The sequence below is a fragment of the Chelonia mydas genome, chromosome 21 (assembly GCF_015237465.2).
Source record: "Chelonia mydas isolate rCheMyd1 chromosome 21, rCheMyd1.pri.v2, whole genome shotgun sequence".
In the NCBI taxonomy this organism is placed as follows: Eukaryota; Metazoa; Chordata; order Testudines; family Cheloniidae; genus Chelonia; species Chelonia mydas.
Genome location: NC_051261.2, coordinates 15,995,278 through 16,012,783, shown reverse-complemented (window position 1 = coordinate 16,012,783; position 17,506 = coordinate 15,995,278). Strand labels below are relative to the sequence as shown.

At 46.7% G+C, this 17,506-nt stretch overlaps 1 protein-coding gene and 1 long non-coding RNA gene across 2 annotated transcripts in view; one reads left to right on the top strand and one right to left on the bottom strand.

Moving 5' to 3' along the window:
- PKP1 (plakophilin 1) overlaps window positions 1-10,215 on the top strand; it is a 51,024-nt gene extending 40,809 nt beyond the window's left edge. The window contains exons 11-14 of the mRNA XM_037885052.2: window positions 249-435; window positions 6,415-6,499; window positions 7,655-7,758; window positions 9,428-10,215. Coding sequence (XP_037740980.1) covers window positions 249-435; window positions 6,415-6,499; window positions 7,655-7,726 — 344 coding nt within the window. The 3' untranslated portion in view covers window positions 7,727-7,758; window positions 9,428-10,215. The remainder of the gene's footprint in view (window positions 1-248; window positions 436-6,414; window positions 6,500-7,654; window positions 7,759-9,427) is intronic.
- LOC122463488 overlaps window positions 1-17,506 on the bottom strand; it is a 42,339-nt gene that overhangs the window by 3,930 nt on the left and 20,903 nt on the right. Inside the window, exons 2-3 of the long non-coding RNA XR_006286911.1 lie at window positions 7,611-7,752; window positions 7,302-7,370 (exon numbers count right to left, since the gene is read on the bottom strand). This is a non-coding gene — a long non-coding RNA (uncharacterized LOC122463488). The remainder of the gene's footprint in view (window positions 1-7,301; window positions 7,371-7,610; window positions 7,753-17,506) is intronic.

The following is a 17,506-nucleotide window of genomic DNA, read 5'->3' as shown; positions in this document are numbered from 1 at the left end:
CCATGTCCATGGTTATTGTTTCGATCAAATAGGACCAGATCCTCAAAGGTATTTAGGTGTGTAACTCCCACTGAGTTAGGCGCATAGATACCTATGAGATCTAGGCCATAGCAGCTATTGCACGATTATTAATGCCTCACTTAGGGCCTGATTCTGCAGCCCTTATGTTGCATAGGACTTACTCAAGTATCTGATTTATCTGCACTGGTTTTTATTTCAGTCCTGACTGGAATATTCCTCCTCTTTAGCTCCCCAGGTGCTTCCAGATGTGTCCCGTCTCCTGGCCTTCCAGTCCGGGAACAACAGCAATTTGGGAGATATCATGTCCTCCGCTTGCTACACCATGCGGAACCTAATCATGTCCAACCCGCAGATGGCCAAGCCTTATTTGACGAGCAGCATGCTAAATAATGTAGTAAACCTGAGCCGAAATGGGTGAGTGATGGCAAAGAGGAGGCTGGAGGGCCATGCGCAAACATGTTAAGAGATTATGCAGCCAACTTGTGCACGTGCCCATTGGGCCCAGAGCAACTGCATCCCTGATGCAATGCTGTTCAGTGACCGCTGGTAAAGACCCAGCGGTCACCAGGTACTATCACTGTAGGGGCTGAGAAGGACGTGATGTTTGTTATGGGAGATTACTGCAGAATCTCAGATACCATCTTGTGGTGACAAATGGGAAGTGCTAACTTCTCAGTGAGGACCCCTCTGTATCGAGGCTGGGGCTTGCCTGGGAGCTATGCACTGCAGCGGGATTCCCTGCGCAGGTAGGCAGACGCAGGGAATAATAGCTGTGCTTGAGCTGTTAATGAGAGCAGTGTGGATGTTGTGGCAGGGGCCAAGGTTCAGGCAAGCCAATTAAGCTTGGATCCATGGCTCAGGCAGGCTTGGACTCTGGCAGCTAGCCCATGCTGCAATCTCCGCACTGCTATTTGGTGCATGAGTCTATCTACCCATGCTGGGAGTCGCACCTCCCCGCTGCAGGGTAGACATATCCTAAGGGAGTTAGGAACCTACATCCCATTGAAATTCAATAGGAATTTGGGCACCTAACTTCAATTGAAAATCCCAGCCCTAAATATCCGTGATGTTGTTATGAATCCCGTGTACCTCTTATTCAATCAGTTGCTATAGCTCTGGGTTCCCAGCATTATTATTATTAACGATACTCCTAGAAAGTGTTTGACAAAGAAAGCCAGGATCATTATCCTAATTTTACAGATGGGGAAACTGAGGCAGGGTCAACCTGCAGACCAATGCTAGAGTCAGGAATCAAACCCAGGTCTCCTGAGTCACAGTCCAGTGCACTATCCACTTGGTGCTTCAGTCATCAGCCAGGCTCTGAGGAAAAGCAATAACCATGGCAGTAGAATCCACAAACTCATAAATGAGGCAGAGAATTGCTTGAACTGGCTGGCACTTGGCACCGGCATGAGCAATGAGGTTCTCCCAGAAGGTGAGATGAGAGAAAAGCTCAGACACTCAGAGAAGCGTTTGGAGCTGTGGAGAAGGCGCACAGAGAAAAGCGAATGGAAGCACAGAATGGGCAGGCAGACTTCATGAGCAGCGCCCAGTCACTGCACCATTACTTGCTCGAGCTTGTATAGCGCTCTTCTCACCCTGCGCCTCCCCTTCCCCCCGCAGGAGCCCGGGGGAAAGGGGAGCTCCAGAATGTCTCTCTCACCCATTTGGGCACCCCAGGCTCAGGGCTCTGTGTCTAGGGCATGCAGTGAGACTGCTTGTTCTCGGTTCCCCACCCTGGTTTGCGGGGGTGAGGCCCTGGTGCGCACTGATGGGGCCTATTCTGCATTCCCCAGCGATCTCCGTGCTTGTGGCATTCACAAAGCAGGCCCACTCTCAGCTCCTGGGGACTTGGTGGTGAGTCTGTGGTATGAACCCAACAACCCCGCTTTGGTCTCAGGGCTGTTTGCCTGAGTCATGTCCATTCGCAGCCCCCGTACGGTCGCCAAGCTGCTTGCCTGTAATATGGGCCACGTAGACTCAGCTCCCCTCTGTCTCAGCACACAGGGACGTGGGTGTGGCAATATTCAGCATTACTAGCTCTCACTTTTAAATGCCTAGAAAACCACTGGAAGAACAATGGGACTCCCTAAGCCTGAGTTAGGTGCTTAGGCTCCCTCGTCAGTGAATGGGGAGAGACCGGCACCTCAGAATGGGATCCACAAAAGCCAGCACGCCAGGCAGGGAGCCACCTAAGCCAGCCACTGGGGGATGCTGCCGAGGGGGTGGAGGACCATGCTAAGCCCAGCCTGTCACGGAGTTTGGTCCCTATCTCTGCTTGTGATCCACAGCCAGGAACCCCTCTCCTGGAGTCAGGTGACTTAGGCGTCTACACCATTTCATGGGTGATTGTCAAGTACCTGCCCAGCACCACAGAGCACAAGTAGGGGAGATGGGGAAGAAGGTGGCTGTCTCCTGTCCAACCCTTACCTCAGTGGCGAGGGCCCTCAGCTGGGATGTGCTTCAATTCCCCTTGTACTTGATGGGAAGGGATGGGAACAGGGGTGTACCCTCTTTTAGGTGAGTGCCCTGATCACTGACCCCAGGGGTTCTCTGATGAGGGTTGTTCTCCATCTCTTCTCGAAGCGGTTTCACTTTAATTAAATAATTAACCATTACTTGGGCCACAGAAAGCCTGAGAATCACTCTCTAGTCCACCATTTTGGGTGCTCACCTAGACTATGGGAGGCTTTGGTTCAATCACCTGCTGTTTGCTGAGACGGGATTTAAGCCGCGTTCTCCTACATCTCAAGTGAATTCCCAACCGCTGGACTTAGAGGTATGGTGAGGCGGGGCTCCATTAGTCATTTCTGCTGAAGCTGTTCCACTTCAATTAACTATTAATTGGGCCAAGGCAAGACACAGCAACAGGAAGTCCTCTGTTGCCCAGTGGTTAGGGACTCACCTGAAATGGCAGTGACTCTGGCTCAATTCTTCCCTGTTCCTAATGAAAAGAAGGGATTTAAACAACATTTTCCTCCTGTCTTGCCTGCTGAAGCTGGTCTTCTTTAGTTAAATATGAATTGGGCAAAAAACTGCTGTAAGCAGCCTTCTGTGGTAAAGGGATGGGGGGCTTGCTCAGGCCGCTGAAGACAGGGGTTTGAGTCCTCCAGCGACCGACTGTCATGAAGGGATTTGAACAGGGAGCTGCCCTGGCTTTCCTGTTGACACTGTTCCACTTGTTAATTAACTATTAATTGAGCCTAAGCATTAGAAGTCCTCTGTAGCCCACTTGCTAGGGAAGCCCCTAGGTTATTATAGACTTGAGTTCAAGTCTTGCTGGGGCCTGAGGAGAGGTTTAAACAGCAAGCGCTCTCAGGCTTTTCTGTTGCAGTTGTTCCATTTTAATTAACCATTGATTAGGCCAAGCAACCGCTAAGCATGTGAAATTAAATATACTCTATAGTATATTGGTTAGGGTGCTCACCTGGAATGTTGGATCTCCTTGGTCAATTCCCCTCTGTGCCTGCTGAGGGGAAGGATTTTGAACAGGGATCCGCCATCTCTGGGCCCTTTTAATAAAATGCAAATCACTCTTTTGTCCCCTGTGGCTGGCTACCTGCCCAAGCTGTGGGAGATCACAGTTCCAGTCCCCCCTCTGCAAAGGGACTAGAACAGGGATCTCCCACCTCCCAGGGACTGTTGCAACCTCTGGTGAATAAGGACCAATCCAGCTTTCCATTAGTCAGTGGAAAGATTCATGAGGAATTGGATCAGACCCTTAATCTGCTACAGGTTTACAGCATTCCTTTGGGAATTAACTGGGTAGAGCCTCTAGCTTGTCACAGGCCGAAAGATTTCCAGAGTCAAAAACCCAGCCACTGTGTACATCGGCCCTAGTATAAACTGACCTTCCCTCTCAGCAGAAATCATTGCCTGTAATTTTCACACTTGTTTGGAGGGGTCAGTTTGTTTTTACCAATAGTCAGTTGACTTCATTTCACATAGTCTGACCAGCATCTGCTGCTGCTACTTGTCTGGTCACGTGGACACAGCTGCATCCCACCTAGAGCTGGCCACATCCCTGCGTGAGTTGCTTTCTAGCACTTCATGGTCCGGGTTTTGGCTGGAGCTGGGGCCAAGTTGCAGAGTATGAACTGTGTCAGAACTCTCTGAAAGTCCGGGGTGGTCAGGGTTTATATTGGGCCTGTTATAGTGATCAGAGTCAGCCGTGAAGTTTGGATCCAGTTCTGGGTCTGAAGTGTTCCAAAATCTTAGAAGACCTGAAGCAAACCCCTGAAGGCCTGAGTCTTGTTCACAAAGTTGTTACTTGGGCAAACTCCCATTAATTTTTGCTGAGTAAGTATTTCAGGGCTGGTACTAGTACAGGTCCAGCACCCTTGGGACCTGACCAGTCCCGAACCAGAGAATTTGCTGACCAATATTGTAGCAAACGGGTCTCTCTTTATTTTTATCTCGCTGAGGCGAATGAATGGAACAACGCTTGCAGCGCCGCCTAGCCGAGGCTTTCCGGCTCTCTTTGTAACGAAGTGTTAGTGGTGTTACACAATTTTACTGTATTGGCACAAGGAAATAAGTAGATAAAGCATAAAAAACAAAATAAAATCATGCCAGACCACGGATGTTCATAGAATCATAGAATATCAGGGTTGGAAGGGACCTCAGGAGGTCATCTAGTCCAACCCCCTGCTCAAAGCAGGACCAATCCCCAATCAAATCATCCCAGCCAAGGCTTTGTCAAGCCTGACCTTAAAAACTTCCAAGGAAGGAGATTCTACCACCTCCCTAGGTAACGCATTCCAGTGTTTCACCACCCTCCTAGTGAAAAAGTTTTTCCTAATATCCAACCTAAACCTCTCCCACTGCAACTTGAGACCATTACTCCTTGTCCTGTCCTCTTCTACCACTGAGAATAGTCTAGAACCATCCTCTCTGGAACCACCTCTCAGGTAGTTGAAAGCAGCTATCAAATCCCCCCTCATTCTTCTCTTCCGCAGACTAAACAATCCCACTTCCCTCAGCCTCTCCTCATAAGTCATGTGTTCCAGACCCCTAATCATTTTTGTTGCCCTTCGCTGGACTCTCTCCAATTTATCCACGTCCTTCTTGTAGTGTGGGGCCCAAAACTGGACACAGTACTCCAGATGAGGCCTCACCAATGTCGAATAGAGGGGAACGATCACGTCCCTCGATCTGCTCGCTATGCCCCTACTTATACATCCCAAAATGCCATTGGCCTTCTTGGCAACAAGGGCACACTGCTGACTCATATCCAGCTTCTCGTCCACTGTAACCCCTAGGTCCTTTTCCGCAGAACTGCTGCCTAGCCATTCGGTCCCTAGTCTGTAGCTGTGCATTGGGTTCTTCCGTCCTAAGTGCAGGACCCTGCACTTATCCTTGTTGAACCGCATCAGGTTTCTTTTGGCCCAATCCTCCAATTTGTCTAGGTCCCTCTGGATCCTATCCCTGCCCTCCAGCATATCTACCACTCCTCCCAGTTTAGTATCATCTGCAAATTTGCTGAGAGTGCAATCCACACCATCCTCCAGATCATTTATGAAGATATTGAACAAAACCGGCCCCAGGACCGACCCCTGGGGCACTCCACTTGACACCGGCTGCCAACTAGACATGGAGCCATTGATCACTACCCGTTGAGCCCGACAATCTAGCCAGCTTTCTACCCACCTTATAGTGCATTCATCCAGCCCATACTTCTTTAACTTGCTGACAAGAATACTGTGGGAGACCGTGTCAAAAGCTTTGCTAAAGTCAAGAAACAATACATCCACTGCTTTCCCTTCATCCACAGAATCAGTAATCTCATCATAGAAGGCTATTAGATTAGTCAGGCATGACCTACCCTTGGTGAATCCATGCTGACTGTTCCTGATCAGTTTCCTCTCGTGTAAGTGCTTCAGGATTGATTCCTTGAGGACCTGCTCCATGATTTTTCCGGGGACTGAGGTGCCAGACCAGAGTGTGCCGGACTAGAGAGATTCGACCTGTATTGTTATTTCTTCTATCTCATCTCAGCTGTCCCCCCAAAGCAGCGCGAGGTTGTTCCTTTCCTTGTATTACTGAGTGAGCTGTGCTATCTAGTTCCAAAGGAGTCGGGCCTTGTGCCATTTCCCTCCTGTCTTGCAGCTTTTTAGATTCTACAGTTCAGAAGTGTCTCTTTAGCTCCGCTTCCTCCCATTCCTCTGAGTTACTCCCCTTTGGACCATCCCAGAAATCCCCCTCCCTCCTTGGCATTTGCCCAAATGATGTCTGCAAGGCAACCTGTGAGCATGTAGCTGAATGATCTCCATTGTGGCTGGCCAACCCTCTGCAATGGTGGAGCTGGTTCACACCATGCTGACAGGGGCTGGGTTGTTTGCGTTGGTGGGTTGTGGCCAGCTAAGAGTCATTGGATTTCTTTCATCCTTCCAGCTCCTGTCCAAAAGCAGCTGAAGCCGCTCGCCTCCTGCTGGGTGATCTGTGGTCATACAGGGAGTTCCAGGGCATTCTCAAACAGGTGAGGAAGCTAAGTGTTAGCCTTTTCCTGATTCTCAGCTAACTGGATAGCAGCAGGCTGGATTTACCCCCGAGGTCAATTTGCTAGGGATGTAAGTCAGTGTTGAATATTGCCAGTGTCTATGAGAAAAGCCAGGGGCTTTGAGAGTGCCCTTGGAGCTGCCCACCAACATACGGGCCCCATTCACCTCTCCTTTACACTGGTGTAAATAACTCCATTGAGGCCCATGCAGATCCACTGGTGCGAAGCCAGCGCGAGTGGAAGAAGCAGCTCCACGCAGTCCCTAACTTGTGTGGCTAGAGGAGAAGTGATTGTGACAGCCCCCAACACGGGTTCCTTTTCTCTAGTCCCACACTTCCTCTTTTATCCCCAGACCTGCCCTGTGGTCACCTCCCCTACTTCAGGGACAGAATAATCCGTTAGACCAACAAGAGAAGCAGCCAGCATTTGTCAGGTCCCCTCCCCTTCCCCAGCAAAATCCCCAAACTGGCAGAGTCGGGACTAGCCTCTGTTCCAGACTGGTTTCTTTCACCAAACCGGGGTTCTCCTCCCCACACCATGGAAAGCCAACAGCATAAGGGAGTAAAAGGATTGACCGAGGGGAAGGGGCAAGTGTGGAAAATGGGGGCAACTTGTGGGCCTCAAATCCACACAAAGGTTGATGGTGAGGGTTTTTTTTTTTTCTGTTTTTAACCTTACAGCAGCCCTCCTTAAGACACCAATTCCACCTCCAATTTGACAAGACAGAGTCACTCTAGCATATTTTACACATAGTTGTTGCACAAATATGCATCATACATACCTGATCCTTACTGACTTTCCAGTATAGGCAACGATATTTCCTCAGCAAGGCGGGTTGAGGTCCTGCTATCTATAGAGGGAAGACAATGCAGGAAAGACTCATTCCCTCAATAACTGTGACTGTTTGCATGCTCACTGCATGCTTTGTGCAGGCAAAAGATTGCACAAGGTGCATGCAACATTAATGTTTCTGCAAAGGACATAGTGAGTGCATGCAGCCAACTTGCTGGATGCAGGTGGTCTTTGAGGTAGGACTGAGGAATTTGATACATGGGTAATGACATTAGATAATTATTGATTTGCAAGTTACCTGCATTAACTGCCTTCCAATAACTTCCACGTCTCATTCTGCAGCAAGGATTCGATAAGAACATGTTAGGGTCCTTAACCGGGAGCACTTTCAGGACCCTGACTTCCAGATTCTAAGCAGAGACCTTCAGCACAAGTTCAGCCTGCAGGTGAGAAGGGGATCGTCACTGCTGGAAAAAACATGGTGTTCAAGGACAAACCAGCAGCAGTGTCATGTCATGTAAATGCTGCTCTGCTCACTTACATTTGGGAAGCATGTGAGGCTGTTTCTAGGGCCAGTTGCAAATATTCCATGAAAACCCTGTTTCACCAGAAAACAGGTTGAGTCAGTGACATTTTTCACTAAAAAAGTGCTTTTTAAAGAAACCTTTGACTTTCAATCGAAAACCTTTTCGGCCAAAAACTTAGTTTTAGGTCAACAAAAATTTCCAGTGTTTGGTTTTTCAATAAACAGTCCAAATTTTCAATAGGGGAGGAAAAAATTCCAATCATCAGCCTTAGCTGTTTGTAACACAGAAATTGCCTCATTGGCCTAAGATATAGGGAAGCCATTTCCTTCCGACTCACATGTGTAACAGCTACACAGATGAAGTCGGCAGGACAGAAACTGTACCTTCTCTATGTTCGTACAGGGCCTAGCACATTGAACACAGCATGTGATGTGACCAGGAAACCTCCTCTCTACAACTAGGGCAGCCCTTCAGTGGCTTTGACCTTTCTTCCCAAGCTAGAATATGAACTGTTCAACAGCAGTTTGCAGAATGCAATTACTGGGCAATGCAGCTTCTGTTTCAGCTCTCTCCAAGAACATGTTAGTTCTTGAACCACGAGTCACATTAATCAGACCTTGTGATTAGCGTGGAATGATTCCCAAATTTAATATGGCACTTAACAGCTTCTAGGCACTTTGAGCCTCATTAGTCCTCAGAAAAGCCCATTGAGATAGCTAAGAAGTGTACTAGGATCTGCATATTTCAGGTAGGGAAGCCAAGGCTGAGAGGTTAAGGCCACCAGGATTTTGAAGTATTCACTAAAATTCATTGCTTCAATTTTTGGTCAAGCAATCTGAGACATGTAGGGTCCAGTGGCATGCCGTCATTTTATGCACACATGTACTGCATGCCCCAGGACTGGCTGTGCCCATGGGACGATTCTGTCCAGTCCCCAAACATGCAAACAAAATGGCGTCTTCCGCATGCACCACGTGTGAGGTCACACCACAAGGAGGACACCATTTTGTAGGACAAAATGGCATCCGCTGCACAGCGCGGCCTCACACGCGTGGTGTGCGTGATGTCACGCTGTGTGGAAGTTGCCATTTTGGATGCAAATGCACAATTGCATGCCACTGGGAGAACCTGATCTTCAGAGGTGTTGATTGCCCATAACTCCAACTGAAGCGAACAGGAGTTGGGGCTGCTCAGCATCTCTAACACATCAGGCCTTTCACATCTGGAGTTTGGGCACCCCAGAAATTGGGGCATCCAAAATTAGTAATTGGCCCCCTTCTGCGGTATGTCCTGTGTGGTCAAACACTGTGGGCCCCCCAAAACGTCCCCGTGGTGGGGCAAAAATGATGGAATCAAGTCCCCCTGCACAGGGGTGAATTTCAGCTGTGACGAATAACGTAACCATCTCCGCTGAGAATCATGGTCTGATAGATACTTGTAACCTTACCACAGATTCAGGGAGGGGAGGGGAACAGCACAGGGAAAGGATGTGAGGATTACGGAGAGTCGAAGGGTGAGGACGTTTCTGAATGTGGAAAAGACATTTTGAAATGAGTAATGAAGGTGTTTGTTTGTCTTTCCCTTGCAGAGTTTGTCGCTGGTTCGTGTCTGGAATGACTTAATCCTCAAGGGATCAGTTAGGACATTACAGATATACAGTGTTTATAGAGTTAATCCAACTGTAAAGCAAACTAAGTATGCAATTTTTTTGTGGTTGATAACAGATATTTTAAAGCATTTTGGGGGGATGGCGGGGGGAGGAGGAATTTGCGTTTAAAGTTTTCTGTTGTCAATAACTCTTCTTTTCAAATTGTGTGTGTGTGTAGACACACAGATACACACAGAGTGGGATTTGCCAAAGAGATATTTAAAACAGTTAATTCCGCAATTTCCACTGAAAGCCAATGGGCGTTGTGCACCTTCACCCATTTAGGCACTTAGGAAAATCCCACCATATAGGTGTGTGTGTGTGTATGTGTATGTATATATGCACTAAACACAACTGTACCAACCCATGTCACAACCCATTCTTATGCAAATGTGTAAAACTACTAACTATATGCTATGTGTTTATTCCATTGTAGATGGCCACTGTAGACCGATACAAACCATAATGTTTTAGATGGCTGGTTATTTCTAAACTTGGTGGACATGGGCTTCTTTCTGCTTTCGACTCTTTGTCAAGTCAGCTTTCATATTCAGAGATAAGTATTTTCTCTCATAGGTTACATGGTTTCTAAATCTCAAGAAGCAAATTCATGTCGGAGAAATAGAACAGGAGTACTTGTGGCACCCTATAGACTAACAAATTTATTTGAGCGTAAGTTTTGTGGGCTATAGCCCACTTCATCGGATGCGTAGAATGGAACATATAGTAAGGAGATATATTTATACATACAGAGAACGTGAAAAGGTGGAGTAAGAGGCTAATTAATTAAGATGAGCTATTATCAGCAGGAGTAAAAAACATTGGCCAAACCGGACAGTCTCTACACAAAAGAATAAATGGACACAAATCTGACATCAGGAATCATAACTTTCAAAAACTGGTAGGAGAACACTTCAGCCTCTCTGGCCACTCAGTAACAGACTTAAAGGTGGCAATTTTGCAACAGAAAAGCTTCAAAAACAGACTCCAGCAAGAAACTGCTGAGCTTGAATTAATATGCAAATTAGATACTATTAACTTGGCTTTGAATAGAGGCTGGGAGTGGCTGGGTCATTACCCATATTGAATCTATTTTCCCATGTTAAGTATCCTCACATCTTCTTGTCAACTGTCTAAATGGGCCATCTTGATTATCACTACAAAAGTTTTTCCTCCCGCTGGTAATAGCTCATCTTAATTAATTAGCCTCTTACTCCACCTTTTCATGTTCTCTGTGTGTATATGTATATGTGTGTGTATATATATATATAATCTTCTTACTTTATGTTCCATTCTATGCATCCGATGAAGTGGGCTATAGCCTATGAAAGCTTATGCTCTAATAAATTGGTTAGTCTCTAAGGTGCCACAAGTACTCCTGTTCTTTTTGCGGATACAGACTAACATGGCTGCTATTCTGAAACATGTGTGAGAAATATCACTGGAAGCAGGGCCTCGGAAAATCTTCTCATAAGCTGTATGTTACTGTACATTAGTCACCGATAGTCTAGAGCATGGAAGCTGCTGAGGCCACAAACCATTTAAAACACCACAGCAAACATAAAAGACATGTATCTTACTAAATACCGCCATTGCTTTCCTAATAATGCTGGAACTGGCAAAGCTTGGCATTAGATAGGCTCAGCTTGACAATGGGACATGACATTGTTTCCCAGGGACATTGTGCATACTAAATGGGGATAAAAGGCAAAGACAAACAGCTGTTTTATCACTGTTGGTAGAAACCAACATAAAATATTAGTATTTGAGTGGTTAAGGAAGTTAAAGAGAGCTCTTTAAGGAAGGACAGTCAGGAATACTTTCCGGTCCCAGATGCTATCCAGTTCATCCTGTATGTGGTAGAAAAGACCTACCAGTACATTTCTTCTATGACATTAACAGGATGAAACCGATGGCTCTGTCTTGCTCTTTTGAAAAAGTCCACACTAACTCCAGTGCTGTTGAGCGAACATGTGTTGTTTGGGGAAAGGGATAGGATCAGCTATGTGAATGGAACACGTTTGCAGAAGACCTGGGCTAGTTGTCCTGCATGTGACACCATTGCTTAGCGCAAACAAGTTATTCTACAGATTCGAGGGCTCCGTGGCGCTCCTGGAAAGAAGTAATTAAGGAAGTGAGTGAGAGAGAAGGAAAATAATGCAAGTGTTTTGTTGCAAAAGTCTAGGGTCAGCTCCTCAGCTGGGGTAATGCAGCAAACTCTGTTATCGTCACTGGAGTTTTGTCAGTTTACACCAGCTGGGATCTGGCTCACGGAGTTTAGGTAGGTCCTGCTATGGCTATTCTCTAGGTCTGAGCAAAGGGACAGAACTTGCACCCTTTTGCAGTAGAATGGAGAGGGCGTCTCCAGTCCGGGTAAAAAGGCAAGAAGGAAATGGTAGGGTGGAAGCTGTTAGCCAGTTGCTTTTTCACTTGGGATGCAAAAGGTATTTTTAACCCTTTGCACCTTGATGAACAATATCTCTTTCTTGTACCCATACATGTTTATTTCTGAGCTTTCTGTGCAAGGATGTCAGCCAAGTAAAACAGATGGAGAACAAAGCCTCCCTGGGATGGATTTGTCGACTTTGTAGGCTAAACAAAATCATAGTCCCAGTCTCAAGAAGGAATTTGGCCCTGGGACATGATGCCATCATACCTTTCAAATACGTAACCGCTCCATTTATGTTGTTCAAAATGTTCTTAGGAGAACATCAAACTTGGCTTGTGCAAGATATCTTTTCTGTTTTAAAGTGCATTGTGCATATTTTTGGCAGGCATCACATTTCTCATTACTGGTGGTTGTAGGTGCAATCTCAACAATTGTACGCTTGCAGTTTATGCATGGAGTTGTACGTGTAAATGGGACACACTCCTTTGAAATTCTGGAGCTGAATGTCCATAGCTGTAAAGTTAATAGGGACAACCTGATGAACTGTTAAATGCATCAATGGCATACTGAGGGACTTGCAGTGTAATTTTGCAGTTAATTGACATACAGTGCCTTTATTTTAAGGCACCACCACTGTCAGTTGTAGAAGTAGCTGAATGTCGTATATCACTTTTAGTTAAGGCACAAATTGCTGTAATTGGGTACTTTATAAAGATGATAGGATTTCATTAGTAATTACTGCACTCAAGGGCCAGATCCATACCTGGTATAAATTCCATTACTTCCATAGAGCGTTTTAGCTAAAGCTAGAAAATAGCTTCAAAAACATTTTTTCCACTACATGCATCTGATGAAGTGAGCTTTAGCCCACGAAAGCTTATGCTCAAATAAATTTGTTAGTCTGTAAGGTGCCACAAGTCCTCCTTGTTCTTTCTTCAAAAACATTGTCCCTTTAGTGTGGGGTTAGTTACTGAATCACATAAGAGAGCCCGTGAAGCTGATATGGCAAATCACACATTATCAGCCATCTCTGTGCCCCCAGAGCTATTTTACAGCTACTATTCTCTATAAAAATTGGTGATAGTAGACTCTAGTCTCCTCTCGCACCGTGGTGTGAATCTGGGGTAACTCTACTGAAGTCAGTGGAATGATGCTGGTATAAAACAGTTGTAAGGAAAATCAGCCCACTGGGATAACAGAGGTCACTGCAACCAAGTGGCTGGGTGTGTCCGCTCAAAGCAGCTCATTTGCCAGAGAACAGAGTTCAGCAAAACACCTGATGTGGTAAGGGCATAAATCTCACTTCCCGGGAGTAACGCCGTACTGTTCAGAGAGGCGCTGGTTTGTAAATGCATATCTTTAACTGTGACATCCTCTTTGACAGTATATTCTCCTCCCTCATTCTAAGTGTATTTTGAGCCAAGGATGTTTTGTCTGTTGGTGTTTGAATGCCAAAATTGGGCTTAGCATATCCCCAAAGCAATACCAGTGAGAACATGCCCAGTGTACATAGCATGTGCTCTTGTTTGTAGTGGGTGGGTGGGAGGGGGAAAGAGAATTACCAGGGAGGGAACATACCCAGCACCAATGCTGGCCCTGCCACACATGTTTGGGCCTGATATTTCCAGAGGACAGTAGTTTTGTAAATAACTCCCTTAACTTAGGCTGAGGTGAGCTCTGTGGGTTTGGGGGGGGGGTCCCCACATGTGCTTCGTTTTATGTATTGTAAATTCCTAGGAAAGGGAAGTGTCAGATCATCATCTGTCTTTGTAACTGACCCATCCGTAGCTGTACGGTCTATGCTGTAGAGATGTGAGAATAGTGTCAGTTGTTTTGGCTGCACCATATGTATTTGCTTCACTGGAAAAATCTGAAATCCAATAAAAATGGCTGAAATGTCTTTGAACTTTTCTCTCTGGAGGGTGGTGGTTTTGCTTTCCCTGCCGGTGGAAGTACTGAAGAGTAAAACGCCCATTTGAAACTGGTCAGACCTCCTCAACTGGATTATTGTGCACAACATGGGTCCCCCGTGTTCAAGAAAGATGAAGGCACCAGACCAGGTGCAGGAAAGGGCTGCTAGGGTGATCATAGAATATCAGGGTTGGAAGGGACCTCAGGAGGTCATCTAGTCCAATCCCCTGCTCAAAGCAGGACAAATCCCCGACTAAATCATCCCAGCCAGGGCTTTGTCAAGCCTGACCTTAAAAACTTCTAAGGAAGGAGATTCCACCACCTCCCTAGGTAACGCATTCCAGTGTTTCACCACCCTCCTAGTGAAAAAGTTTTTCCTAATATCCAACCTAAATCTCCCCCACTGCAACTTGAGACCATTACTCCTTGTTCCGTCATCTGCTACCACTGAGAACAGTCTAGAGCCATCCTCTTTGGAACCCCCTTTCAGGTAGTTGAAAGCAGCCATCAAATCCCCCCTCATTCTTCTCTTCCGCAGACTAAACAATCCCAGTTCCCTCAGCCTCTCCTCATAAGTCATGTGTTCCAGTCCCCTAATCATTTTTGTTGCCCTCCGCTGGACTCTTTCCAATTTTTCCACATCCTTCCTGTAGTGCGGGGCCCAAAACTGGACACAGTACTCCAGATGAGGCCTCACCAATGTCAAATAGAGGGGAACGATCACGTCCCTCCATCTGCTGGCAATGTCCCCACTTATACATCCCAAAATGCCATTGGCCTTCTTGGCAACAAGGGCACACTGTTGACTCCTATCCAGCTTCTCGTCCACTGTAACCCCTAGGTCCTTTTCTCCAGAACAGCTGCCGAGCCATTCGGTCCCTAGTCTGTAGCGGTGCATGGGATTCTTCCGTCCTAAGTGCAGGACTCTGCACTTGTCCTTGTTGAACCTCATCAGATTTCTTTTGGTCCAATCCTCTAATTTTGTCTAGGGCCCTCTGTATGCTATCCCTACCCTCCAGCGTATCTACCTCTCCTCCCAGTTTAGTGTCATCTGCAAACTTGCTGAGGGTACAATCCACACCATCCTCCAGATCATTAATGAAGATATTGAACAAAACCAGCCCCAGGACTGAAGCTTGGGGCACTCCACTTGATCCCGGCTGCCAACTAGACATGGAGCCATTGATCGCTACCCGTTGAGCCCGACAATCTAGCCAACTTTCTATGCACCTTATAGTCCATTCATCCAGCCCATACTTCTTTAACTTGCTGACAAGAATACTGTGGGAGACCATGTCAAAAGCTTTGCTAAAGTCAAGGAATAACACGTCCACTGCTTTCCCCTTATCCACAGAGCCAGTTATCTCATCATAGAAGGCAACTAGATTAGTCAGGCATGACTTGCCCTTGGTGAATCCATGCTGACTGTTCCTGATCACTTTCCTCTCCTCTAAGTGCTTCAGAATTGATTCCTTGACAACCTGTTCCATGATTTTTCCAGGGACTGAGGTGAGGCTGACTGGCCTGTAGTTCCCAGGATCCTCCTCCTTCCCTTTTTTAAAGATGGGCACTACATTAGCCTTTTTCCAGTCGTCTGGGACCTCCCCCGATCGCCATGAGTTTTCAAAGATAATGGCCAATGGCTCTGCAATCACATCCGCCAACTCCTTTAGCACTCTCTGATGCAGCGCATCCGGCCCCATGGACTTGTGCTCGTCCAGCTTTTCTAAATAGTTCCGAACCACTTCTTTCTCCACAGAGGGCTGGTCACCTCCTCCCCATGCTGTGCTGCCCAGTGCAGCAGTCTGGGAGCTGACCTTGTTCGTGAAGACAGAGGCAAAAAAAGCATTGAGTATATTAGCTTTTTCCACATCCTCTGTCACTAGGTTGCCTCCCTCATTCAGTAAGAGGCCCACACTTTCCTTGACTTTCTTCTTGTTGCTAACATACCTGAAGAAACCCTTCTTGTTACTCTTAACATCTCTTGCTAGCTGCAACTCCAGGTGTGATTTGGCCTTCCTGATTTCACTCCTGCATGCCCAAGCAATATTTTTATACTCTTCCCTGGTCACTTGTCCAGTCTTCCACTTCTTGTAATCTTCTTTTTTGTGTTTAATATCAGCAAGGATTTCACTGTTAAGCCAAGCTGGTCGCCTGCCATATTTACTATTCTTTCTACACAGCGGGATGGTTTGTCCCTGTAACCTCAATAAGGATTCTTTAAAATACAGCCAGCTCTCCTGGACTCCCTTCTCCCTCATGTTATTCTCCCAGGGGATCCTGCCCAGCAGTTCCCTGAGGGAGTCAAAGTCTGCTTTTCTGAAGTCCAGGGTCCGTATTCTGCTGCTCTCCTTTCTTCCCTGTGTCAGGATCCTGAACTCGACCATCTCATGGTCGCTGCGTCCCAGGTTCCCATCCCATCCAATGGAGAACTGATCCTCGGAGAGGAGACTGAAAAATGCTTGGCTTGTTCGGTCTAGCAAAATGTGGGCTGAGAGGTGGTCAGATTACCTGCCAATGTATTTAGAGAGTAAACACCAATGAGGGAGAAGAGCTATTTAAGAGAACGGACACTCTTGCAGAAGATGTCACAGACCAGGCATTGATTTAGGCTGAAAATGAGTAGAAGGCTTCTAGGCATCAGAGGAGTGAAGCTAGGAGGAGTGAGGACAACCAACCAACCAAACTAGTTGTAAGATAAGATCCTGACACATTTACAAATGGAATGCTATGACAAGATTTCAGGGATGGTGGGGGCTCAGTGGCCCACGGGGCTCCTTTTTGGTCCTATATTTTATGTTCCCAAATCTTATGCTGCAGCAGTCAGGAAGGAATCCCGCTGCCCAATATATTGTTCTGTATACCTCTCCTGTCACCTTCCTCTGAAGCATCAGAGATAGCGACAGCTAGAGGAGTGGATAGGACACGATGGACCAGCTTGATTAAAGCTGGAATGCATTTTTGGACCATGTCCACACGTTTGCATATGGAATTAGTAGGGGAAGGGATCACCGCAATTGACACTAATTATAGTTCAGTTCCACCCTTTATCCTGCTCTTGGCTGAGTTGGTGTAGATGCAAAGGGTGGAGAGACTTAGGAGGAAGATGACTGCTGTGATATGGACAGCAAACTATGGGGTGGACTATACATGGAGAACACTAGCTACAAAGAGTCAAATCCTAAGTCTCCAACTGCTTTTGTACAGGCCTTCCAGAGGCCTCATTTCACCAACCAGGAGTACTGGGGGGCTCCTGGTAATTCTTCTTTCATATTAGATGAGCAAGCTGCACCCTCACTTTGTAAGCCCCATACTTTATATATCTTTAATGGCCAGAATTTCAGATGTGCTGAGCACAAGTAGCTCCTCCAAAGTCAGTACTCAGGACCTCTGAAGCAAAAGACTAAACTGGGAATGTGACGGGTTGGGTCCCAGAGACCCCCTTGGGACTACCACCTGATGTGCTGAGACTACCTCTAAGCCCGTTTTCCCTGGCAGCTTGGGACTTCAGTACCCTGCCTCGTTGAACCACACACTCTAGCCTGCTACAAACAGCCCCAGGTCTGAACCACGTCCCCCAAAAACTGCAGGCTTAACTGAAAACACCCAGATACCCAGTTCTGACTGGGGTCCAATCCCCAAATAAATCCATTTTACTCTGTATAAAGCTTATACAGGGTAATCTCATAAATTGTTCGCCCTCTATAACACTGATAGAG